The sequence below is a fragment of the Aythya fuligula genome, chromosome 5 (genome assembly GCF_009819795.1).
Source record: "Aythya fuligula isolate bAytFul2 chromosome 5, bAytFul2.pri, whole genome shotgun sequence".
NCBI classification, from domain to species: domain Eukaryota; kingdom Metazoa; phylum Chordata; class Aves; order Anseriformes; family Anatidae; genus Aythya; species Aythya fuligula.
In genome coordinates, this window is record NC_045563.1 from 47,698,272 (window position 1) to 47,723,774 (window position 25,503).

General features: G+C 39.5%; 1 protein-coding gene across 7 annotated transcripts in view; it reads left to right on the forward strand.

Moving 5' to 3' along the window:
- ANO1 (anoctamin 1) overlaps positions 1-25,187 on the forward strand; it is a 75,209-nt gene extending 50,022 nt beyond the window's left edge. The window contains exons 10-27 of one of the 7 annotated variants that reach the window (XM_032188865.1): positions 2,576-2,640; positions 3,239-3,373; positions 4,446-4,606; positions 8,708-8,790; positions 10,519-10,530; positions 11,364-11,435; positions 13,250-13,318; positions 14,411-14,485; positions 15,354-15,555; positions 16,230-16,341; positions 17,039-17,096; positions 17,205-17,305; positions 17,761-17,906; positions 19,216-19,368; positions 20,106-20,158; positions 21,647-21,831; positions 23,654-23,759; positions 24,751-25,187. In XM_032188865.1, coding sequence (XP_032044756.1) covers positions 2,576-2,640; positions 3,239-3,373; positions 4,446-4,606; positions 8,708-8,790; positions 10,519-10,530; positions 11,364-11,435; positions 13,250-13,318; positions 14,411-14,485; positions 15,354-15,555; positions 16,230-16,341; positions 17,039-17,096; positions 17,205-17,305; positions 17,761-17,906; positions 19,216-19,368; positions 20,106-20,158; positions 21,647-21,831; positions 23,654-23,759; positions 24,751-25,011 — 2,049 coding nt within the window. In that variant the 3' untranslated portion in view covers positions 25,012-25,187. The remainder of the gene's footprint in view (positions 1-2,575; positions 2,641-3,238; positions 3,374-4,445; positions 4,607-8,707; positions 8,791-10,518; positions 10,531-11,363; positions 11,436-13,249; positions 13,319-14,410; positions 14,486-15,353; positions 15,556-16,229; positions 16,342-17,038; positions 17,097-17,204; positions 17,306-17,760; positions 17,907-19,215; positions 19,369-20,105; positions 20,159-21,646; positions 21,832-23,653; positions 23,760-24,750) is intronic. The other 6 variants (XM_032188869.1, XM_032188867.1, XM_032188870.1 and 3 more) reach the window with 6 other exon arrangements.
- Positions 25,188-25,503: the final 316 nt, after the last annotated feature.

The following is a 25,503-nucleotide window of genomic DNA, read 5'->3' on the forward strand; positions in this document are numbered from 1 at the left end:
ACATAAGTCTGTGGCTTAAATTGTTTTTAGTGTCTGTATACTCAAAAGCATTTGTTTAGGAACAATTCTGAGGGAATACTTCTCATCAGAAAATGCAATTTTTTTCTACACTGTGCAGAAATGTCAGCTTTTTAAATTCAGAATGGAAGCGCTGCATACTTGTGACCACACTTCTCTAAAGCAAATTCTCATTTTCAGTGTGGCAGATTAGAGCTTAAGTCTACTCATAACCTCCCAGCTTTCAGGAAGAGTTTCTGAATTTGGTGCCACATACATTGGGCTTCCAGACTAGCAGCACCACCACCTTGCCTTTGCCTTTCTGACTTGTTTCATGATCACATCCCCAGAAAGATTCTGTGGAAAAGCATGGCTCAGGGCATGGGAGAAGCAGATCTCAGGCCCTCAAGGGTGGCCATATGAAAATAGGTACCCAAAATTAGAGGTCTGCTGCGCCTCAGTGTGCAAGTGTCTCACCAAGGGACAGCTGCTGTTGATTCCCTCCCTCCTACCCATCCACCCCCATTGATTTGTGTTAAAAATACCACATGGTTGTCATGTCATCATTGAGCAATACATCTCTCAAACAAAAACAGGATGAAAGTCCGCATTTTGTAGTGTCTGGATTATTATCTTTACTACTAACCTCACAAATGCACTTATTTCACAAGTTCACTGTCTGTTTTGAAATGTTTACCTTTGCTTCAGCTTCCAGTTCCTTCAAATAATACTTTGGTGTGCTTTGGCATGTCTCTTCTGCTTTCTTGAAGTTTTCTTTAATCTAATCCAGTGCTAGGCCAGGTTGTGCCCTTTTTACAACAGAATTAAATTTGAGCATAGAAATGAAGTAAATATTTAGGACTAGCAAACTGATCTTCGATTATCATGTCTTTGAAGCTGTGCTTTGAATAACAGGCTGGTAAATGTCAGGATAAATGAGATAATTCATTTGTATTATAAATGCAAATTCTGTTTGAAGTGCCGTCCAAAAGTGAAAAATGACACTGATGCAAAATCTCCTCAGTTTAGTGTTACCTGATAGGCTTGACCAGTGTATCTCACCGAGGAATTATCTTGTTTCCAGCACTGACTTAGCTTATTAAAAGGAAGTGAAAAAATAATAAAAAGAAATATCTCTGCTCATACGCATGAATGTTGAGGTGCCTGAATCATTGCATGTTTTCCAGACAGAGGCAGCCAACCTTAAATTTTTGGAAACATGGTTGAAAGAAACCTAGAACAGAATTCAAATCACACTTGCGAGAATGTTGATATTTAATAGAAGTCTGCCTTTCAGGTTTCAGTTTCTGCCCTTGCGGTTGTAAGGAAACTAATAAAGATGAATTATTTGGGGCAAGGAGGGGAAGATCTGCAGTCCACCTGTATTTTTGACATCACATTCCCATAGAAGGAAGGCTGTATTTTGGAATGGTTTGAAGGTGTGGTACCGCTGTTTAGCTTGGAAGGTTTGTACTTATAAATTGGCAGAAGAATTGCAGAGCTGGTCTAGAAACCGTGCTGGCTGTGTGTGGCAGAGGCTGGAGCACCAGCCTGCCTGACCTTGCTTTGCTGTGCGTCACTGAAGGAGCACAGCCACATATGCCAAGCTTCTCCCTGCTGCAATAACATCGCGTATGGACTTGAGCAGTGGCATCCTGCTTGGGCTGGTCTCCTAAGAAGTGGTCTCAGAAATTATCATCCGAACATCTCCTTGAAATATTAGTAATTAGTTCAGGAACATCCTGCTCCCTAGCTCTTGTAACTGGGTTGAAGCAAGGAAAGAAGTAGAGAAGATGCGAATTCACAAGCAGATGGTGAGAAGCCAGTACCCTTGTCCCAGGGAAGGTGATGGCAACAGGTGGCCAATGAGCACAGTTATTTCATCCACTATTTTTTGGATACACACACAGATTTCTTGTTCACTGTGATAGTTGAACTATATTTTAAAAATCAGATCATAGATATACTATTTTTGTGTTTTAGAAAGGAAAGGGTAAGTTGAAGATCTTGTAGGAAACTATTTTTTGTGAGGGATTTAATTTTATAAATCACTAGTGGGGAATCATTGTTTTCCTTGGCTTATATTCCAACCAGAAGGATGGGTGGAAATCATCACATTCTTCTAGTTTAAAGCTGAACTCCTATTAAATGGAGCCTTCCAGGCACTTCTGTGCAGCTCCTCTTGATGAATGCTGAATATTCACGCTATTGAAAACAAACCCACTTATGCTAGTTTTCTCCATCTTGTAATTCAAAGCATGTTCATCTTTTGCGTCTATTCTGCTAGATACTTTCTGCAGATCATAAAATCAGGACTGCTCTCCCTATCTCTGCTGTAGTTATCCATCAATCCCATTGCTGAAGAGCCTTTTAATGTACTAGAATTCATCACTGTGTTATAGCATGCCAGATCACCGAATTTGTATTTAATGCTTAATGCAGACTGTGTGTATTGGCAGATCTGAGTTATGTTTTGAAATTGAAGAGAGGTGAGACCGGATCACAGCATGAGCACTGCAAAGGAGAAGTAAGCCATGTATGTGTTGCTTCTGTTTTGACCTTCTTTTCTCTTTTACAGCTGCTGTGCGAGGAGTGGGCGAGCTATGGAGTCTTCTATAAATACCAGCCCATTGACCTGGTGAGGTGAGAGCTCAGCCCCAAGGTCGGGTTCCCGCGCCGCAGCCCTTCCCACCCATGCTCTGCAGCACGTGCAGGTCCCTCGGTGCCCATCCTCCTGAGGATGGACGACTGTGAGCTTGCAGTGCTGTGCCCAGGAATAGTCCCACATCTGCACCTCTGGCTAGCCTGGTGGAAACAAGGGGAGCAGGGCTGGGTAGGGAGGAAGTTTGTGCAGGGCTTCAATGCTCTCAATGAGTTTTTTTTGCTCTGGGTGAGAGTAGAGACTCTATGGAGCAACTAAGTTACAGAAAATGCAGGGCTTTTGTAAGATGAATAGCTCTCAGGTGGTCCAAAGATACCAGTTTACACGGCAGAAAGACGGGAAAAAAATGACCAGTTGGACTGACTGGCTTTCATGGTGCCTGCATCACTGGATTAACTCCAAGCATCATGAGAAAGAGAGTCCTCTGAGGGGAAAACATTCCCACAGGTCATCGGATCTTACTTTCTCCATGCTAAATCCAGCTGTGATTCATAATTTTATCCATGATATATTTTAAGAAATAGGAAACATTTTTTTTTTTCTCTCTCTCTCTCTCTTTAAATCTTTAATGTCTTTCAGAAAATACTTTGGAGAGAAGATTGGACTATATTTTGCCTGGCTGGGAGTTTATACACAAATGCTTATTCCAGCTTCCATTGTAGGGATTATTGTTTTCCTATACGGCTGTGCAACTGTGGATGAGAATATACCAAGGTAAAAACGAACAAAGAGGAAAAAAACAGATTTGTCTTCCTTTGCATGCTTCATCTTTTGGGAGGTGTGCTTGAGGTGAGGGCAAGTTCCCCAGGCCAGGGGAGCCTACAGTCTCACCAATTCCTGTTTCCAATAAGCAATATGGAGACTTAGCAGCAGCTGAGCGCAGGCACCAGAAATAAAGTGTATTTTAAAATCATTAGCAATTATTGTTAATATTATTTGTTGAGTTGCATTGATGTACTAAAAATAATTCTTGGCTGTTTGCTCAGGTATTTTTTTTTCTAACTCAGATCATTATGTTAAAACAAACCAACAAAATGCTGCTAATGATAGCTTTTAGTGCTTTCCATCTTAAAATGCTGACAAGTGTGCTGTGCGGCATGAAGATAAATAAAGAATATACACGTCTAAACTAAGCAATTGTGGTCAGATTAACAAAATCTTGATGTCATACTATTTTTAAATTTTACTAAGTTTTGTATTATAATAATTTTTAAAGCCTTATGATTTTGCATTATGCATCATCAGCTGTGTATGAAAATTACGTTCTTTGTGCAGCAACCATAAGCAGTGATTAACAAAGCAGATTAATAGATATAAAAAATATATTTATTTTTGTTTGTTAATATTCCTTTGTACTTTTTCCAACTGTGGAAGAAAGTCAAGGAGAGCATCACTATTGCTATTTCAGAGATGGAGTGCAGAGAGGTTAAATTCATTAACTCATCTCTTAATACTCAACGTTTCCCTTGTTACCTTACCTATTACTGTCGTTAGCATTTTAAAACTAGAATTATTTATTTATTTATTATGTTTTTAGCTTTAAGTTTCTGTAATAAAAAGCATAGACCTTTATGCATCTATTTCAGCCCCTGTATCAGTGTATGTTACGGACAGAGCTACTCACTGGGCCAGGAGAGAGAATCACTACAAGAGTAGCATTTAATGGTCCTACAGATCAGAAATAGATGCTGTGCCAAAGAGAATGGCCCATCAAAAAATATTGTCAGATAATGGAAGATGAGCTGTACTGACATTGCTTTTCACACGTGTTGTTGTTTCCTTGCAGTATGGAAATGTGTGACCAGAGAAACAATATCACCATGTGTCCCTTGTGTGACAGAACATGCAGTTACTGGAAGATGAGCTCTGCTTGTGCAACTGCTCGTGCAAGTCATCTTTTTGATAACCCTGCAACTGTCTTCTTCTCAGTCTTCATGGCTCTCTGGGGTAAGAAGATAAATGCCTTGATGTTAAGTTTTTAATTATTTAAAACACAACAGGAAGAAACAGAAGAGATAAAGTGGTATATTTATACCCAGACAGTTAATTATATAAAAAACTCTCCCCCCCCCAACATGAAACTGTCACCCCAAAATTTATATTCTGGACTGAAAGCTAAAATTCAAAAAGTTGCTCAAGATGAATATCAAATGAGATTGTTAAGCATCTGTCATAAAACTGCAGCATGGTATGTCAAAATTTCATTAACTGGATTGCATAGCTTGCCAAAAAAAAAATCTATTTGCAGAGCCAGCTTCCACTTTAGAACATTACAGAAGAAATGTATTGATGTACTTTGGGGTTGAGGGGAGGGCTCCGCAGGGAAGTGTAATGGCCTTTAAACATCTCCGGACAAACCAAGATTGATTCTTGAGTGTGCTCTGAGAAGCAATTAAGTTTATCAGCAAGCAGACATCATGCGTGTGGACCAGCAACAGTGTTATAGGTATTTTTTCTGATGCTGACTGGCCCTGTATTTGAGCCAGTCACTTAACCTTTCTTTTCTTATCTGGGAAACTTATTTAAAAGCATTGTGAAACCTTTGTGAGAGTGGTTCAAGGGTGGTTAAGAGGGTTGTGTGAGCCATGGTCATCCCTGCTGCAAGACAATGGGGCCTGTTTAGATAAATGGGAACTGTTGGGTGCAGAACACGTGGTTTTTTAGCCAGGGGAGTTTTAGGTTAGATGTTAGGAAGAACTTCTTTACTGAAAGGGTTGTGAGGCATTGGAACAGGCTGCCCAGGGAAGTGGTGGAGTCACCATCCCTGGAAGTCTTCAAAAGACGTTTAGATGTAGAGCTTAGGGATATGGTTTAGTGGGGACTGCTAGCGTTAGGTCAGAGGTTGGACTCGATGATCTTGAGGTCTCTTCCAACCTAGAAATTCTGTGATTCTGTGATTAACTGGGAGCGCTGTACAGAGATATGATTGAGTCACCATCCCTGGAGGTCTTTGAAAGATATTTAGATGTAGAGCTTAGTGATACGGTTTAGTGGAGGACTGGTTAGTGTTAGGTCAGAAGTTGGGCTAGGTGATCTTGGAGGTCTCTTCCAACCGAGACAATTCTGTGATTCTGTGAGATGCTGCAAGAGAACAGGGATGTGTGCTTTACTCCCCTCAGCTATGAAGTTCAACAGCCACATGTTCCCAGTGTTGGCGAGGGGCACAGGACATTAGCCCCTCCTGTCAACCTTGTTGTGAGCTACCCAAGAAACTGTTCTGGGTGATATTTAATCCTAAAAACCCAATATGGACTTTTATTTGTTCTAGTATGTAATGAACCATTTTTTACATTCGCACTCACTGGAACTGATTTCAGCATACATCAGTGTAAGTCCACTTACTAAGAGCTCATTGTCAATGACTGCAAGGAAAAGGACAGACCTGCAGATAGATTGAAGGGGTAGTGGGGTGTTGGGAGTGCAACAGGTTGAGAGGGAAAGCTGGAGAGTTGGGGAGGTTGAACTGAACTACTTTACAGCAGGGAGGAGTGACTGTGATCTTCAGGATCATCTGGGCGTGTAACATACAGGGAGAAATGTGATACACCCCAAAGCAGGGTGCCATGTCAGAGGCTTTAAATAGTCTGATGCTGTCATGTGGAGAGTCAAGTATCAGTTTCGGTCTCTTTCGTTTACTGTTATCGTGACCCACGCACAGTTCTTGGCACATAATGCTCGATTATCCAGAGTGAGGCTGTCTACCTCCCTTTCTTTAGCAAAAAGCTGTGGGTTCCTCCATCCATTTTTAACCTTCTTGGGCAAAGGCAGGAATATTGGCAGAAACCAGTTTCTGTGCTCTGTACAAAATGAGGCTTAATATCAGAGAGAGTGTTGGAGTGGAGTGTGAAACTTCCTGAGTTGTTCTGGGTCAGCATAAAATTTTATTTCAGAGTAATACCATGTAAAATAAATGTTTGTTTTTTCAAAAATGTCATTTTGAATTGAGAAGTCTGAACTTTTTCCACAAGGTTATGAATTTGCATTACTGCAGTTTCTAAAGGATTTGTCAAAGTATTTATTTTTTTTAATGAAAGGAACACTTTTTTTAGAAAATAGTTTCAACAGAAATTGTCTGTAAGTGTAGGTACACACACAGTCTTCAGTGTCATCCATTTGTGAGCACCTCTGCCTGTAAGGAGAAGGTTTATTAGGCTGATGTGCAGCTGAAGAACCGAGGCAGGGGGAAGCTAACTGACCTGCTCGGGTGACACAGGGTCTCCTTAGCATAGCAAAAGAGAAATTATTTCAAGTTTGGAGGTATCCCTCTGAGCAATCACTTAGCCAAGCTTTCTTTCTGTGGTGTTATTACAACAACCCGGAGAACTCTACTCGTGGGAGTTACAGCAGCTACAGCACTGAGCTGGGCTTCTGTCACAGATTCAGCATTAAATATTGACCATAGCACAGTGCTGCTCCCCAAAATAGCAGGCTCTCCTTGGCCCAGCCCTGAATCTTACCTTGTACTGAGTGATACTGGCTTTTTTCCAAAGGAGTAAACCTGAAGCTGTGGTCTGAAATGTCATTAAAAATCTGAGAAAATAAGAGTATCTGGGTGGTAACCTTTGGGAACTGTTGAGCTCCATTTATGCTGGTGGGCCCAGATGAAATATGAAAATGCAAGTATGCCTGGTGAAGAGGCAGTGCTCTGCTACTGCATCCTACAAGGCACGTGCACCCACTGCTTTTGAAATGAGCTGGCTGCATTTCAGATGCATTATTTTCATTTTGCATCGTTGCAAGGCAGTGCCATGAAATGATTCCTAGTAGCACTAAGAAATGATGCGTTACTCGTTTTCCATATTCCTGACTGTGGATGGAAACTGCAAATCCCAGGGCAGGAGCTGCAGCAGCATGGGATGGGGAGGGAGCCCTGCGACCATGTCGTGGTCTCTCTTAAGAGATACTTATGTTGATACAGATTTACAGGAAGCATATGGCTTGTGCAGGGACTCAGTTGTAAGTTTGGCAGGTGGGAGTTTCACTTAGAAGATGAATGAGTGTCATGACCATAGCCAGGCTCCAGTCACAAGGGTGTCCTTTCCTCTGTATTCAACCTTCTTGCCCTCTCCCTGCCTCTGTTTTTCCTGAATGTGGGGGGTGAATGTTTCTGAGCACATCTGTTAATGCTCACTGCGGGAAGCTCCCCTGGGAACACCACTTCTGGGTAGACTTGCCTCTTTCATAATCACTTATTTATTATACGGTACTGGTGTATTCCCAGCATCTAAATATGTCCTCTGAGAACTTGCTCTGTCTCAGAGGCAGATAGACTGATATAGACCAGGATCTTTTACTGTGACTCAAGAACTGCATTAATGAGGTTTCTTTTCTGGAATTCTTCCCCATCAAAAAGAAAATTCTAGTTCTTCTAATGATAAAAATATATACATATATTAAAGGCTTCTTTAACAGCCTGCCTACCTGCAGCTTTTACACTGGCATGAATATTTTGGTTTGGGTGTGATTATAAGAGCTAACAGTACTATTATGACTACTAGATGGATGGAATTATAATACGAAAATGGTTTATTTTGATATCTTTGAGGGAATAACTATATTAACAGTACTAGACTAGTTAAATCAGTCATATTTTGTAGAGATGAAACACAGATTTGTTTGGGCTTACAGACAGAATTACATACAGATGAAGACAAGCAGTATCATTAGTCACGCACAAATATTTAAATAAGTTTAGGAGTCTGACTTGCTTAGACCCCTTAAAAAATTGCATGCATCGTTCTGCATGTAGCCATGTGGGTACAGCAAATGCCCTTTCTTTTAGCTCATGTAGAAAAGTTGGCTGCTAGCACCGATTACCGGCACTTCCCAGGCAGACATTACCGCTGAAGGAGCGAGCAGCCACAGAGGAGTCAGGCCGGCTGGGTGTGCTGTGTAATGCTGCACCTGCTGGGACCTCCTGGTGGCAACAGGGAGTGTGCCCACAGGCATCTTCCTGGCAGGTGCAGCTTCAAGGCATGTCCCTGAGGCTGATACGACTTCCGAAGCTTTTTGTGAAACGCCCAAATAATTGTCAACCTGTCGTTTCAGCTGCTACCTTTATGGAACACTGGAAGAGAAAGCAGATGCGCCTCAACTACAGGTGGGACCTGACTGGGTTTGAAGAGGAGGAGGTTTGTCCCTTCCTTTCTGACTTTCTGCTTTCCGCCGCGGCATTACAAGTCTCTCCTTGCCCTGAGCTGCCAGACGTTGGCTCATGGGGTGCTTAAAAGACAGGAAAATCCCATGCATTAACTGTTTGAGGTTTTTATAGCACGGGTATGACTAGTACGTATTGTTGCCATAGGAACATAATTGTATAGCTACAAAATCTGGTGGTGATTTTTTTTTTTTTTTTTTTTTTTTTTTTGTGAATGTGCAGCCAGGTCACACCTAGCAGCGCATGCATGGAATATATGGCTCACATGTTACTCCCTGCCTGGTTTCAGGGTGCTAACAACCACAGACCTTATTCATCTCACAGGGCTGTAAATCAGAAGCGAATGTATGGAACTTGATAGCTACAGCATTGTGTAAAATAAAATAAAACAAAATGGCACTGAAAAATTCCTATAAACTTTAGCGATGCAGGATCAAGCTCTGACTTGGCAAATACCTGAGAAAATACTGCCAGATATGTGGACTTTGGACACTAGGAAGAACATAAATGTTGAGGCATATTTTTTTTCGTATACAAAAAATAAAAAATAAAAATCCTTACCCAGGTTTATAATAAATACACTAAATAGCTTGAAAGGGGAAAGGGTCAAATTTGTATGAAAAAGGATATTAAAAAATCATTGAAGTTCTAGAAGGAAAGGAGAGACAGTGCTCACACCTTTTTGTTTCTAATATCACACTTTACAAAAAGTGCTCACCTGCCCCGCTCCCAGCACAGTGACAGCCGAGGCAGTCTCAGGTACAGGCTGGGGTCATGGGTCTCCCGTGTCACCCCACTGCCCTTGGCATGTGGCATGGTGGCTGCAGCACCCCAGTTGGCACAGAGCCGCTGCCCAGCTGCCCGCATGTCCAGATATTTTGCTGTTGTTGTTTTTAAGAGGAGCATGGCTGCACTTGTCATATCACAAGCTGTCCTGAGTAGGTACACAACAAATATTGTTCCCTCGTAACAAAAACCTCGTGGGCTTTACAGGGTGCCATGCAGCTTGCTGAGCCTTGGGCAGTTATTGCTTCCTTCACGCCCAAAATGTTTCTGCTTGAATTATCTCCTCTTAATATATTAACTCCTCCTTAATATATTTAGGCGTACTATGCAAGCAGCCTCTGTGCCATGCACTTTGCTAGAGCATACCTAGCTGGGAGAGAATACGGGGATTTATTTTCTGGATACTATACTGCCCTTTTATTTTTGGCAACTTGCTGTTAGTCTACATGAAAGGAGAAAGGATTAACTGTATCTTTCCGACAGCTATCTCCTTCATGTTCGGGTTCATAGCTCTACAGCCTAAAACCTTGTGTAACCAAAGGCAGCAGCTGTTTTAAAAAAAAAAAAAAAAAAAAAAGTATATTTTATTCTTTGTTTTGTATAGGTAATTCTAGATAATACAGTCATGAGGTAAAGAGCCAGGGTCTTAAGTGATACACTAAAATAAAAAGTGTTTCATCTTCCGGTGCTTTTCAGGGACACCTATATCATACAGTATGAACAGTGATGTTAACAGATATTGTAGAACATGTGTGGACTGATTTTCTCTGTTAGTGTCTGCCATCCACTGCGCTTATGATTGTTTCATGTAATTTTAAAAATATAAATCCAAGATAATCTGCAACAGTTTAGTAATCAAATTTTTGTTTTCTTTTTTTTTTTTTTTTATTTTTATTTTTTTTCTGGTTCCCTGAAGGAGGCAGTCAAGGTTTGGAAAACATCTTTTTTTTTTATTGCTCCTGCCTTTTTTATTACATGTCCACCGATGAATGCCATCTTTTAATCTCCTCCTCTTCTTTTTCGAGCATCAAATTTTCCAATTTTCCTTAAAACTCCCACTGATTGCTTTTCCTTTACATCTTCCCCCTCTCCACTTGTTCGGACTTTTTTCAGATCTGTTCTGTTTTCCATCCAATGCATAACTGTGAATTCTGCATCTTTCATGAATGCATAATTATTTTGAATTCTAAAGCTGTGAATCTTTCTAAATCTTTTGGCTGTCTCTTACTTTTGAGCATTTCCTACACCCTCTCCTGCAATGCACATGGGTAATTGTGTGGATTTTGTCAAAGACAGGATTAGGGGAAGGCCCCAGTTGACAGTTTTCTGGGATCCCAAAGCAACGTGTTTTTCATATTTACAGCAAATAAGTATTTCCTTCAAGAGTTGAGTGTCACTGAAATTACAGTTAATGCAAAATCTAATTTTTATGAGAAAGGCAGATCAAGAATATCCAAGCATAATGTCAAGTGGTTTGAACCTGCCTGCAGGATGTGCTGTATACTCTTAGGTATTAAATTTAAATGTATGTAGGGTTTCTGCTGGGTGTCTGATAGCAAAACACTCTACGTTTGCTGCTGTAGTACTGAGAATGATATGGTATGTGACATTTTGTTAAATGTACAGTTGACCATCAATTGACATAAATGATGTATTGAGTTAGTTAGAAACTTGGAGTTTATCAGCAAATTGACCTGCAAATGATTCATGTGATACAGAAAACAGATGACTGCTTTTTATTAAATGTGACTTATTTTACAGGATCATCCAAGAGCAGAATATGAAGCAAAGGTTTTAGAAAAATCACTAAGAAAAGAACACAAACATAAAGAGGTATGGTAAAAATATTAATTTATTTCACCTTAAAAAAAAATAAATAACACATTGAAAAAGAAGGTCATTTATAGTAGGTGCTGACCCAAGACTATGGGAAAAAGAATGGAAATGGGTTAAAAAAAAAAAAAAAAAAAGAGAGAGAGACACTGCATAATGTGTTTAAATTCCAGTTGTTTTCAGTCCTGGCATACATGTGGTACTTTGTCCATTCTCTTACTCAAGACCTGATTAAGTCTAGAGATGTCCTCAATGATATTGTCAGATACAGAGGTGTGGTTTAAGAAAGCTCATCAAGTCTGATGGAAGGGGTGTTCCTGTTGGGCTAACAAATCAAGTTTGAGAAAAAAAATATAGCAAAACATCTTGTTCTGTGCTATTATAAGTAAAGCATCTCAGGAGAGGTTCTCTGTCATGCCAGCAGGTTAACCCATGGGGCCAAAATCTGTGTTGCTTTACATATTGAGGTTTTGGCTGTGCTGGGTGGCCTGTGGTGGTGTCGTGGCTGTCCCAGGGAGCCCTAACACCTGCTTTTGCCTTTTTGCTGGGAGCATAGATCAAGCACTGGGCACTGCTTTAACACAGCTGTAGAAGATGAGCGTCCTGCTGCTGAGCTGGGTCTGACTTTTTATGCTTAGGTCTTGGGACTGTTCTGTAAAATATCTTCTAAAATATTACTAGAGCATAATTAAGAACACTAACACCAGTTTTCTTGCCCAATTCCAGCTTTGATAATAACTTTCTGCCTTTTAAAAGCATAACTTCCATTATATTTCACCGGGTAAGGTATTGCTCACTTCTGCTTTTAACTTGCTCTTTCCGGGGATATGATAAAGGTGCTGCTGGTCCCAGGAGCACACACATCTCACCCTCAGCCAGTGCAGTTCCTCTGACCAGTTTGAGTACTGCTGGGCCCCCTTTTCAGGATGCCACGAGGCTGATGCCAATACCATCTAGCTACTTTAGGCATTGAATTTTGCAAGCCACTTGGTGCATTGTGGAATACCAGACTTGCAGCACATTAAAATCCCTTACAGGACAAAAAGAATTTGTGTTGCTGCTCTCTTATATAAACGAGGTTTGAACACAGACTTTGTTGTATACTAAAAATTTGCAGCTTGCTGTGCCTTTTGGTGTATTAAGAATTCAGTTCTTAAATGTAGAAGGTTGAGATAATCAGACAATTAATGAATGGTAACCTCAAAATATCAGCGTATGAAAGCTGAGCAATAAAGGGAGGGGTTTTTTTTAAACTTGACTATTTATAACTTTTTGGGCTGTGTTCAATTTGGATGTTACTAATTTGGGAAACGTGAGAAAAGGAGTTTTTCTGAAAGACTTAGTAATTATCTTTCATTGGGATCTAGAGTGTTCAAGTTCAAATTCAACATTAGACTTCTGAGTTGTCATACAACTTAAAGGAAAACTGTCTAAAGCCAACCCAGAAATTGCTCGTATTTTTTTTTCAAAAGAAGTCTGATTGAAAAAATATATATATACTTTTAAAGGAATGACCAAAGCGTTCCTCCTTTACACATCATAAAGGAATAAGAATGGCACAATCCTAAATTAAAAACAGGAAATTCTTTGCAGGACAGTTTGACCTATTCCAAGATTTGGGGCAACAGTTTGTCTTCTGTTATTTTTTATTAACCTAAAGCCGTAGCATACAGCATTGAGCAAACTAACAGAGTATTGACTTATGGCTGAAATGCTGGGTATGTGGAGTCAGTAGAGAGTATGTAGATTAATTTATCATCACTTTGTAATGCTATGTTGCCCGATCCTTTTTTGTTTCCTTTGATTGCCATCAGAAGCATCGGTATTTTCCAGAAGAGGCAGCAAACAAATGGAGACAAAGAGTTAAGACAGTCATGGCTGGGGTGAAATTGGTTCTTTTTATTCAAACTTAGGAGGAAACTCAAATTATGAGTAATTATGGAAGACACAAATCAATTGTTTTTGGCTGTTGAACCCTTGTTTAATATTCACATTCAGTTTTGGGTTTCTTCCCCTTCCTTGTTTCTTCGGCACTCTTTTAGCCAACGTTTCTTGCATCTGGAATGGCACTGCATGGCTAATCTTAGGTGTACATGATGGATTGATGTTATGTTTTGCAGTCAAGCATGGCCTGTGTGTTGGAAGAGCTGCTTGCACTTCCCTGAGGCAACGTGCATGTGATAAAAATAGGATTTTGAGTAATATTTTTATGTTCATTATAACATGTGCGTCATCTTCAGTAATGCTACTTTGTTGTTTATTTTCTGGTGTTTAGAAACAATTCCCGGCATGAGAGTTCAGGAAAGACTCTAGATGAGCAATACTGCTCTAAATGAAATCTTAATTCCCCAAATTCAGCGTGGTAGAGTCACTGGATGGTTGACTGGGTTTAGGATAGCCTACAAACTGTTACTACACAGGTGTATCTTAACTCCCATTGACATGGTCCATCACATACCATGTGGGTAGTCAGGTAGTCAAAACTTACTCCCATTGAAGCACTTTGAAGGGGATTGCACTGCAAAACAAGGTCTTCCATCAACTGTACGCTCATCCTGAAGTTTTTTGATTTCAGTGGCACCAGTTGTGTAATTGCAAAGCTGCAAATACTGACTGGGGTGCGACAAGGGAAGAAGAGGAAGAATTTTTCCAGGGAAAGCAAAATAAAATATTTAACAGTGGGAGAGATCTTACTTCATGGTTTATGACAGGCTATTTGCATGTTTCCTTCAAAAAGTATACAGAAAAATCTGTTTTATTTATACTTGCAGTGCAGGCTCTTGACAAATTTGAACCTAGATTTGGAGTAAACAATTTGCCTGTGTGGAATTGTAACTGTAAACACTGTGTCTTTGCATCTGCTAACTGGGTGTGTGTTTGTTAGCCTTTTGTTCCCCTCTGTGTTTTTGTCACATGTACAAAATCACATGCTTCATATTTAGTAAATGTGCCTTTTTTCCCCCAAAAAAATTTAGACAGATAAAGAAAAGCTGACATGGAAGGATCGTTTTCCAGCCTATTTGACCAATTTTGTTGGCATTATCTTCATGGTAAGCATCACCTGGGGAAAACCTGAAATTTATGTTACTGAATGACTGTATAGAACAGAAGTAATATACTGTGACAGATTTATTTATTAATTGCCATAGTTTGCAATGACTTTTTCCCAGTTAAAAAATTAAAATGTTTTATTAGTTTTATAATGTAAAAACTTTTAAAGAAATTGGAATACTACTTTGCCATCTCATTCCAGTAAAGAATAAGCACACCTGAACATGGCAGTGGAAAAATGAGGGCACAGAAGTGGAGGTTACCACCATCACTCATGGGACAAAGCTTAAAACATATGCAGAGTGCTCTTGAGAAGTACTCAGGAAGTAGAGAATGGCATAATTCTTATGCCAAACATTTTTGAAAGAATTGATGTGGAAATTACAATCCTTTTTGCCAACATTTTTAATTATATCAAATTTGGGGTTCTACCATACAACAGGAGAATAGCAAACAGAATGTTTAATTTGAAAAAAAATAAATAAAGAAAATGAGGAAAAATAATTATTAGAACAGTCTTTTTTTTCCATTTGCTTATAAAACATCAACATATAAAATAAACGTTGAAGGAAATAATTCCAGACGTAGATCACAGTGGCAGCTGGATAAAAAAGATTAAGCCCTTTCCAAAGGTATAAAACCCCATGTTAACTTCGTTCATGTGTTTTTGGGGGATTGTGATGATCAAATTACCAGCAAAAAAGGATCTGTTCTACAGTTGATCACAGTGACTGGGAGCCTTAATGCAGAATTTGGTGGGCTTGGGATGTGGCTCAGAGATCACATTTTTTAAGGTCACAGCTAAGTCCCATGCGAAGTATTTATAGTTAAATCTCTGATAAGAGGCTGTGCTGCTCTTACTTGCAGGTGGGGCTGACATTTGCTATAGTGTTTGGAGTCATAATATACAGAATCTCCACTGCAGCAGCACTGGCAATCAGCTCAACTCCGTCAGGCCGGTCCAGCGTCAGGGTCACTGTCACTGCCACTGCTGTCATCATCAATTTGGTTGTCATCATCATCCTGGATGAAGTATACGGCTGCATAGCAAGGTGGCTAACTCAGATCGGTAGGTGCAGATCAAGTGGTATTTGTTGGAGCAATTATAAATGAGAGTACCAAAAGGACTGTCTTTCATTGTTAACTTTAAAATGGTGAGCAAACCCAGGAAATTCAAATGGGTGGCTAGAAGTCTCACCAGTAACTTACAAATATCAAAGTGCACGTGGATTCAGCTTTATTTTTAAAGTCTATCTTTCAGCAGTGATGGTACTAATCACTTACCAGTTATGTGTGACAGGGTTACAGCAGACTTTCCTGTACCTATTCTTGACCTTGACTTGTCTATATCAGAAAATTACTGCTTTCATTTTCTGCCATTGTTTACTTGGCATAAGAGATGTAAAACTGTAGAGGTGGAAAACTGTAAGAGGAAAAAAAAAAGTACAGGAAAAAAAAAATCCCCAAAACATCAGAATCATCAGTGATGAAAGGTCCAGAAATCTTTTCAGTTCAGTCAGTTCTTTGTCCAGTCTGCAAATGATTGTCATGGAGATCTGCCAGATGTGGAGTGACACTGGAGTTGCTGCTGTAATGGAGCTGAACAATAGGATCCTCAGCAGATTTACCACTGACTTCTGTGAGGCCATGTTACTTTACCAAAGTCCACATTTTTAACACCTTGAAATGTTCCAGATAAGAATAAATCCTCAATGTTTCTTACCCATGTCCCATTGGTTCCAGAGGTGCCAAAAACTGACAAGAATTTTGAAGAGCGTCTGATTTTTAAGGCTTTCCTTCTGAAATTTGTCAATGCTTACACACCCATCTTCTATGTCGCTTTTTTCAAAGGCCGGTGAGTAACGTAAAATGCTGTTCGGTGTTTCAGTTCGTTGCTTGAGATGGTGGTAGTGGTGTTAAACCACATCTGGGTGATAAAGAAGACACCTTGAGATGGGTGACAATAGACTCCATGGGGCATGGTCTGGCTAATGCAACAGAAATGAGGTTGAGTTCCCGTATGTAGTCCAAGCCAGATTCTGGCTCTGGAGTGATTTCTGAGTGATAGGATGGTGCTCAGGCATACTCCTAAGGATCGTGGAGCATGCAGCTAGCCTGGGAAACTGGGCTGAGGTTGACAGCTAGTGGTCAGCCTGGGCAGCTTACTACCTCTGCTCTTCTAAGCATGCCCCAATAATTTATTTCCCAGCTGTTCTTTCCCATCTGTCTTATTTTATTTTATGTTTCAGTTTGGGATTTTTTTCCCTGTTTTTTGCACCTTAGAGGATTTCTTTCAAGATGTGCCTATACTATGTAGGGCACATGGCTTGCAGTTTTTACTAAGTTGCTTACTCAATAAACAGGACTTAGTCTTTAAAACAAAACAAAAACACAGCAAACTTCCAAGTTAATTGCTCACCTTCCCTTTTTCAGGGCTAAGTATTAGGTGATTCCACCCACAGGTATAGAATTTCACATAAATGGCTTTAGGAATCAAGTACTAAAAGAATAAAATCTCTATGAACTTTACATTTCTACCCATTGTGTCCTAGATTTGTTGGACGTCCAGGAGACTACGTTTACATTTTCCATTCTTTCCGAATGGAAGAGGTAATTGCATTTTACCATGCCCGTGCTCACAGCACATGTGAGCAGCCTCTTCCCCTGTTGGCAAGGTGCAGCAAATGTCCTGACTTCCCTTTCCTCTGTCCGCTGCAGTGCGCACCAGGCGGTTGCCTGATGGAGCTGTGCATACAGCTCAGTATCATCATGTTGGGCAAGCAGCTGATTCAGAACAATTTATTTGAGATTGGCATCCCGTAAGTAGTAACTTTTTTTTCTCAAACACGTGGTTTTTATGATGTGTACAACACACTGTGTATTTATGGCCCCTTGATATGAAGATGGTACCTGCAAAACCCTTGCAGTGAGCCTCTGTCTGCCGTATAGCAAATAATTCATCCTTGCTGTTTTGCAGATGCACCAATGTCACTGCAATTACATCCAGCAATGCATGTGTCTGAAAAGAGTTAGGAAATCTACAGTTTTCCTACTTGCTAGTAGTAGGTATAATTCTGAACATGTGATTCAACCATAACCACGTTTCACTGATACTTCCTTTTAGCATATCATGGCACTCATACAGTTTTTATGAAAGTAGATACAGAGCTCAGTGTGTCTGTTGACATAGTGTACTTGTCACTCCTTATCCATCTGAAAAATAGGCACTGTGACCAGAGTGGCGTGCTAACTGGATCACTTCCACTTCCCTCAGGAAAATGAAGAAATTTATACGATACATGAAACTAAAGCGCCGGCGTTCCTTAGACCATGAGGAGCACGTCAAAAAAAAGCAGCGCTATGAAGTGGACTACAACCTGGAGCCTTTCGCTGGACTTACCCCTGAATATATGGAAATGAGTGAGTGAGGTGGAAAGAAGGCATTTCAGGCAGAATTATTCTGACTAAATGGGTTGGAGAGCTGAGGTTTTCAAACTGTTGATTTGGAAGACAGTGGATATGGTGCAGAATTTAATTATTAAAGTGTATAGTCTAAGAATGTAGAATATTTCAGCCAGTCAAGGGCTACTTCAGAGGTGACTTATGCTATCTGGTGAACGTGATCTTTATCTCTAGCACTTATTTTAGGTACTTTCTTTTGAGCTACGTGTTATGTTACTGTCAAGTTTTAAATACAAATGATAAATAGAGTAAACCTGAGATTGTGAGCCAGATTGCATCATCCATTACGCCCTACAAGGGGAAAAAGTTATTTAATTCAGATTTGACAGTTCCCACTGTATATTCCCACAGCAGATTGTTCCTGTTTTGTAAAATCTGGACTTAATCTTCTCAGAGATGTGCCTGTAGACCAGGTTGTACTTGACATATTACATAGATTGTGTTGCAAGTAATGTATCATCTTGAGTGATTGATATGGCATTTAAGTGCTGGATGTCAGGTCTGCATTACTGAGGTCCTAAGACTACATTTCTTTTCCGCCATGCCATCTTGAAAAAGCAGAGGAGACTGCTCCATATAATGTTTTTTCTGATAGTATCCAAGGTTCGTGAAGGGTCAGTCCTAGAAGAACAATCTTGTTTAGTGTTTTCAGGAACGACTAGGCAAAAATATTGGAAAAGAATAATGAAATACACTAATATCCAAAGTGGGCGTGCCTGGCAAATACAGAGGTGAATTAGAATATCTTGGTGCCCAGAGTGGTTGAAACAGATTGAAATTTAGTACTGCAGACTGCAAGGCTATGTTACCAGCAGCTAACAATTAGAAAATGTGCAGTTAGTGAGTTCAGGAGGGTAAGTAGCAGAAGAAGAAAGATGTGACTAAAGCAGTAATGGGATGAGTATGACATGAGCGTGATTAGTCCTGCTGCAGCTGGTGGCACAGTGTTCCCTTGCCCCTGCACTGCCAGAGGCGCATACAGGCTGTGCCAGCATTGCCCACAGGGAAGCTGTGTTAGGAGCTTCCCTGTCTTTCTGGTCACTTTTCAGGTCTTGCCTCACCAGTCCTGGCTTTTGCAGGAGAGACAGCTGACCCTTAAGTGGCTGAATGGAGCAGCAGCTAGGCAAAAGTGCCTCATGCAGAAAATGCAATCTAGTCTCCCAGCAAGTGTCATTTTGTTAGAATTTGGGGGAATGGCGCTGACATGATGCATTTGACAAATACAGACCAAATCCATTGAAATTCTCCCTTTTTTTTTTCTTCTCAGTTATTCAGTTTGGATTTGTAACCTTGTTTGTTGCATCCTTCCCACTGGCGCCTCTGTTTGCTTTGTTGAACAACATCATTGAAATCCGTTTAGATGCAAAAAAATTTGTTACAGAGCTGAGGAGACCGGTAGCAGTCAGAGCGAAGGATATAGGTAAGTGCACATTGCTGCAGTGACTCCCTGCTTGTTTGTTCCTGGATTGATGGCAGGATATTATTATGCTGAGTTAGTCTCATTAACAGGAAGACATTTATAGGACAATTCAAAACATTAGACTGTGGCTTAACTGTGAACTGTCATAACTTATCAAGACTTTACTTTCAAAATAGAAAGACCAGTGCTTTAAATTCAGATTAATATTTTATTAGGTAAATATCATTTTTCAAATCAAAGTGATCAATACAATAGTGAAATATCTTGCATGGTTCTGCACACCAGCTGTTCTTCCTAGCAGTGCAGTTTTCTTGCAGAAGCAAAAATTTCTGCATTTAAAAGCTCTGGACTGGGCTGGAGAAACACAGGGGAAAGAAAGAAGGTATCTGTGGGTAAACATGGCTCTTCGTCCCCACTCAAATGACATTTATCTCTTGAAGCTGGAAAGCTGTGGGTGAGGCCAGCCAGAAGCTGGCTCTGCAGTCACAAGACAGCAGCAGACCAGTCCTCCCCTTCCCTCAAAACCTATATTAAAAAAAAAGTGTTTAAGTATAGCTCTGGAAGACAGAGTTGGACTCACTTTGCTTACAGGTCTTTTAATTAATCTCTTATAAATTTCTATTTTTTATTTAATGTATAACTCAAGTTTGGCACGGTCCTAGCACTGTTAACTGAAAATGTAATTTATCTAAGTTTAATGACTAGCACAATATTCATAAGTTTGTTTCCTCCCTTAGGAATCTGGTATAATATCCTCCGGGGTATAGGAAAGCTTGCTGTCATAATAAATGTAAGTAATTCTGCACAAATGCAATTTTACTTCAGTAGGCTGGCTTTTCCATTTGGCTCCATTAGTTTAATTTCAGCTTAAATCCCTCAAATTCAGTGAAAGTATATGATTTAGAAATTTGCTAAAATATTAGAGAATCAGATCCAGTGTTTACTTTAAGGTTGTGACAGTCTTGCTCTTACTCAGCTCTGAAAATCAATGAAGATATTTTTGGTTAATTCCACATTGAATGTCCTATCCCTTAGAAAATTTTGAGACTACCTTAATATCAGCATTTCTTGCACCGTCTTGATTCTTCAGAAAAGTTGTATTTTGTGGCTATAAGAACAGATTCTCTCTTGCTTTCTTTCCATTATATTCATTTCTATTATCGTAGATAAATATACATCTACTTTCATCATCCTCATTGCACCATGCCTGGGGAAAGTTGAAAAATAAAGAATGGCAAGCTGAAAACATGTTTGTAATAGCAGCCACTCAGGGCTTATCACCATGTGTGGACGTGCCCTCTCATTTTCTCTATATTGTCCAGAGTGGAAATCCCTTAGCTTTGCCAGCAGGTGTTTGGTCTTCTACGGCCGAACCATTCTGGTGGTTATTTAGGATGCTGCCTTACTTGTCTTTACCATTTCTTCTCTTTTCCTTTGGAAATAATTTCTCTATTTTTCTCTTTTCTTCCTTGTAATCTCTCTTCATCATTATCCAGTGTTATTTTCTCTTTGATCTGTGTACTATCCCTCTTTATCATAAAATTAGTAAAACATTTTGTACTGTGTTTGTTCCACGTGTACATGAGACTTATACCAATGAGAATGTTTCACAGTAATGATAAACAAGAACAGCTAGAGTTGTGAACAAATCCTCTGACTTGGCTGTTCTGCTTTTTGTGTATGACATCTTTGTAAAACCTTTTTAAATAACCAAACATGGAACTTTTGTGACCATAAAATAAAACTGTCTCAGTCTGCTCATCTTTTTAACTTGGTAGAGCTAAAGAACACACAAAGTGAATGGGCTTTTGCGATGCAATGAGAATTTAAAGATTCGACTGACTATAAGTTGTTTGCAGAAAAGCAAAACAGACCATGTAAATCAATCAGTTAGGCTTTATACAATGCGTGAGGGTCAAGTCGTGGTTGGGGCATAGGGAAACAGCAGATTATTTTGCTTTTCTCTGATGCTGGGGGTGCGACAGCTTCATGCTCCAGAGAGTTCGGGTTGTTAACACATAGAAATCTCGATCAACATGAAACTGCTCCATGTTGTGTCCTGCAGCTCAAAATTGTCAACAGTAAATACCACCTTGTTCCTGCAGTAAATACTCCATTTTTAGGGACCTGTGGGCTGCACTCCCCCTTTTGTTTTCTGCAGCATCCCCTATCTGACCATCCTGATTTGTGCAAGCTGTGTGGGCAAGAGATACTTGAGTGTATTATTAACTTAAACAGTGCCTGAATATTGCGCTCGTTCTCTACTCTTATGGCTTAGGCATTTGTGATCTCATTCACATCCGACTTCATTCCACGCCTCGTGTACCTGTATATGTACAGTGAGAATGGCACCATGCATGGCTTCGTGAACCATACACTATCCTCTTTTAATGTCAGCGATTTTCAAGCAGGAACAGCTCCAAATGACCCCATGGATCTTGGCTACGAGGTTCAGATATGCAGGTACTCTCTTGAATGATAACTCATTTTAAGTGTTTTCCCAGCTGGTTAAGAACATGACAAATTCTTACATTCCTGGGATAAACCTTGGTCCCTTGTACTTTCAGTACCTTTTGAGCACCTTGGTGGGGTTTTCTATCAGGTAGAGCTATTGCTTTACAGATTAAGCAACTACAAACCCTGAATATGAAGTACTGCTTATTTTGGGAAATAAAGAGTAGCATTATTAAATTCAGTGTTTATCAGTGTAAAGATTTTTACAATTATGTATTCCCTTTTCCAGGAAAGGAGATAAATAACTATAACCAGTTTAATGATACTTTAAGGGAACAAAATAGTATTTGTCTGATGTCGTGGTGTTGTATGGTACTGATACAATGACTGTGACTTCATAGTATACCACCTCTTCTCCAATTTCTGTAGAAATTCCTGATGACAATAACAGCAGCCTTATCTGCACTGGAACTTAAGACCCACTTAAAGTGTGATTGTACAGGAAATGTGTCTGCCTGTAACAATTTCTACATATTATTTTAATTGTCAAAGACAAATTATTGTTTGCATATTTCAGTTTATCAAGTAATCTAAGTCAGTACTGAAATGCATGCTTTGCCCGGGCCTTCATAGATACACGTCATCTTCAAAGCAAATGTTTTCAAGCTTATAACTGGGGACCAAAGCCAAATGTAACAGTGGAAGCACTTGGAACAGCAAAACCTAAAAGACTAAATAATACAGGGAAATGGGAGCAAGAAGGGGAAGAAGAGAACAAGGGTGGAAGAGACACACCAACAGAGAAAAAGATAAAAAGAAAGATTATTAGGTACACATACGCTGAAAAATTACACAGACTGACCAAGAAAAAGAACACCTCTATAGTTGTATTACTTTAAAATTTATATTTCTTAGAAATTGTCATAGGCTGAAATTACTGCTAAGCTGAAAAATCACTCTGAGATAAAAGACAAAAACAACCAAAATTGTACATGTATTAGCTTTGTTTGCTTTTAATTTCTCCTGATTTCCTTCTCATGATCTTTGGACAGAGGATAAATTAGGTTGGCAAACATGCTTCTAGCACAAAACTTACAGAAGGGAAGTGTTAGTGGCAAAGTCCTTTGTTAAAAGAGCAGCTTTATCTGCATTCTAGTCACAGCCTTTCCTCTTCTCATTTCATCATTTCTCCCATATTCCAGAGAGTTTTAGATCATTTGAAAATATGAAGCCCAAATTCTTGCAAAGTACTGACAGGATGCTGTGGTTTCTATGTAATAGTTGGTGGTGGTGGTGGTGGTTTTGGTCCCATTCCTAACAGGTTATTGTTGATTAGCTCACAGATTTTCCGGAAACCACAGCTAAGGCAAAATTCTCATATTCTCTCTATACAGCAGAATTTGGTGGTGGTCTTTTGTGAGTCATAAACTACACAGAACACCATATAGCATAGCATACATTATGAACCTGAATCTGTATTTTCATCTTTAATGTTAGTCTGAAAAATATGTTAATTTGTTTTCATTGAAAGTTGATTTTAAAACCAAGAAACAATTTGAGTTGTGTAGTTTACTCTGTCTTTATGCAGAGTTTATATTATCTGTATTAATCAGAGAGTATTAAGATTGCAGACCTTTAATTTTGACTAAAACTTGAAGGCTATGGGTGGCTTTCAGCTGTAACTTATTTGTGAGAGGTTAGTATAGAGCAATGCTTTAATAGCAAACTCACTTTTAGATGGTTTGATCTACTGTTCAACCATTTGGTGTTAATTCCTCATTGTGCTAAAATGTTTGAATGACATCACTATCTACTGAGTCTTGTTTTGCAGATACAAAGATTACCGAGAACCCCCCTGGTCTGAAAACAAATATGACATTTCAAAGGATTTCTGGGCTGTCCTAGCTGCAAGATTAGCATTTGTGATAGTTTTCCAGGTATGTTATACTGCATGCACTTTTTATGTGAAAAACAAAAAGTTACCATATCTCTTCAGCTAACTAGAGCAAGCCACCTTTGGAAATAAGTTACTAGGCCAAAGAAAGTATCTTCTTTCACAGCTCTTTCCTGCAAAATCAAAGGAATTTGCCCGTCCTTGTTTACCTTCCTGCTGCTTTCCATACAATCCAGATGTATCCCCAGTGAATTACTTTGTCCCCAATGATTCCCTGAACTGGTTTGATCCAGAAGCAACTTAATGACCTTAGTGAGTAGGAAAGCACAAGACTGATGCTAATTAGGTCCCACCAGTTTCTCCAATAAGACATCAACATGTATAGTGAAGAAGCATAAATTTATTCCAAAATAATGTCTAGACCTAGCCCAGAAGTGGAATTTCTAAAATTTTCCAGTTGTATTTTATCTCACCTCTGAACAAGAAGGCAAAATCTTGCAGTTATTTACTGTGACATTGTTCAGTCACAACAGTGATGCTAGTTAGTGTGATACAGATGTTTAATTGTGTCTTATGTAAACAACTTATTTCAAAACTTTTATTCCTTTTTCAACAAAATACATATTTTTATTTAAAACATTTCCCCTTCATGAAACCGAGATTTTAAATCAGAAACATTGAATTGGAATGTTTTTTTTTTTTGCCAGCTTTCATTTTACCACTTGCTATGAGCTTCTGCCTTGCTGATGTTAATCTTTATTTACCAGTTACAGTATTTCCTTTTGATTTCCAAATAGCTATGATAGTATTTGTACTTAAATCATAGAGATCTGTGCCTGCCATTTTTGTCTACTTCTAGTATGAACAGGAAGTCGAGGTAAATTTGGCTCAGTATCACATTTGTGACATGCATTTGAGCCCAACTCAAATATTGTCTTTTCTTCTTCTTCTCAAATACACTGAAAATGGCCCCTTTCCCCACAGTCATCCTTGCATTTGACCTTGCTGATGTTTTCTCACAATTTACTTTTCAGAACTTGGTCATGTTTATGAGTGACTTTGTTGACTGGATTATCCCAGACATTCCCAAGGACATTAGTCAGCAGATTCATAAAGAGAAGGTTCTCATGGTCGAGGTCTTCATGAGAGAAGAGCAAGGGAAGCTGCAAATGCTGGAAACCTGGAAAGACAAGGACAAGAAAAAAGGTGAAAACTGTAACAATCACAGCCCCAGACTCTCCAGGAGCCACAGTGGGAGCTTGTCCTCCTGCCACTCGTATCCTCTTGACGTATAGAAGAGGCGGCAGTTGAGCATGTTGGGGCATTCCACTGGTACATAAGCCATCACATAAAGGGCAGGACTTGACAAATGGACAACCTGGTGCATGTTGAAGGATGTGCTGCCATTTTACTCCCATTTTTGTGAGAAATGCTCTTCTTACAAATGGGGAGGACCATGATCTATTTCTGATAATATGTTGTGGTTTTTTTTTTTTTTTTTTGCACAAGCAGTAATGCAGGGAATTTTTGTATGTCATCATTAGATAACACTGTAGACATTGACGTGCATTAATAAATGCGCTTAGTACTTAGTACATCTTGACAGAGATATTCTCTAAGAATTTGAACCTAGACAATTAAATAATTAAAGGTAAATTTTAAGTAATAATAATAATACTAATTTAAAATATTTTTGGAGCCCTTGGCTTGCAGGTCTGTGGGACAACTTTGTATGCAAAATCAGCTTTAGAGTGTGCCCTAGTATTCCTTTTGGCAGGAGAGGAACC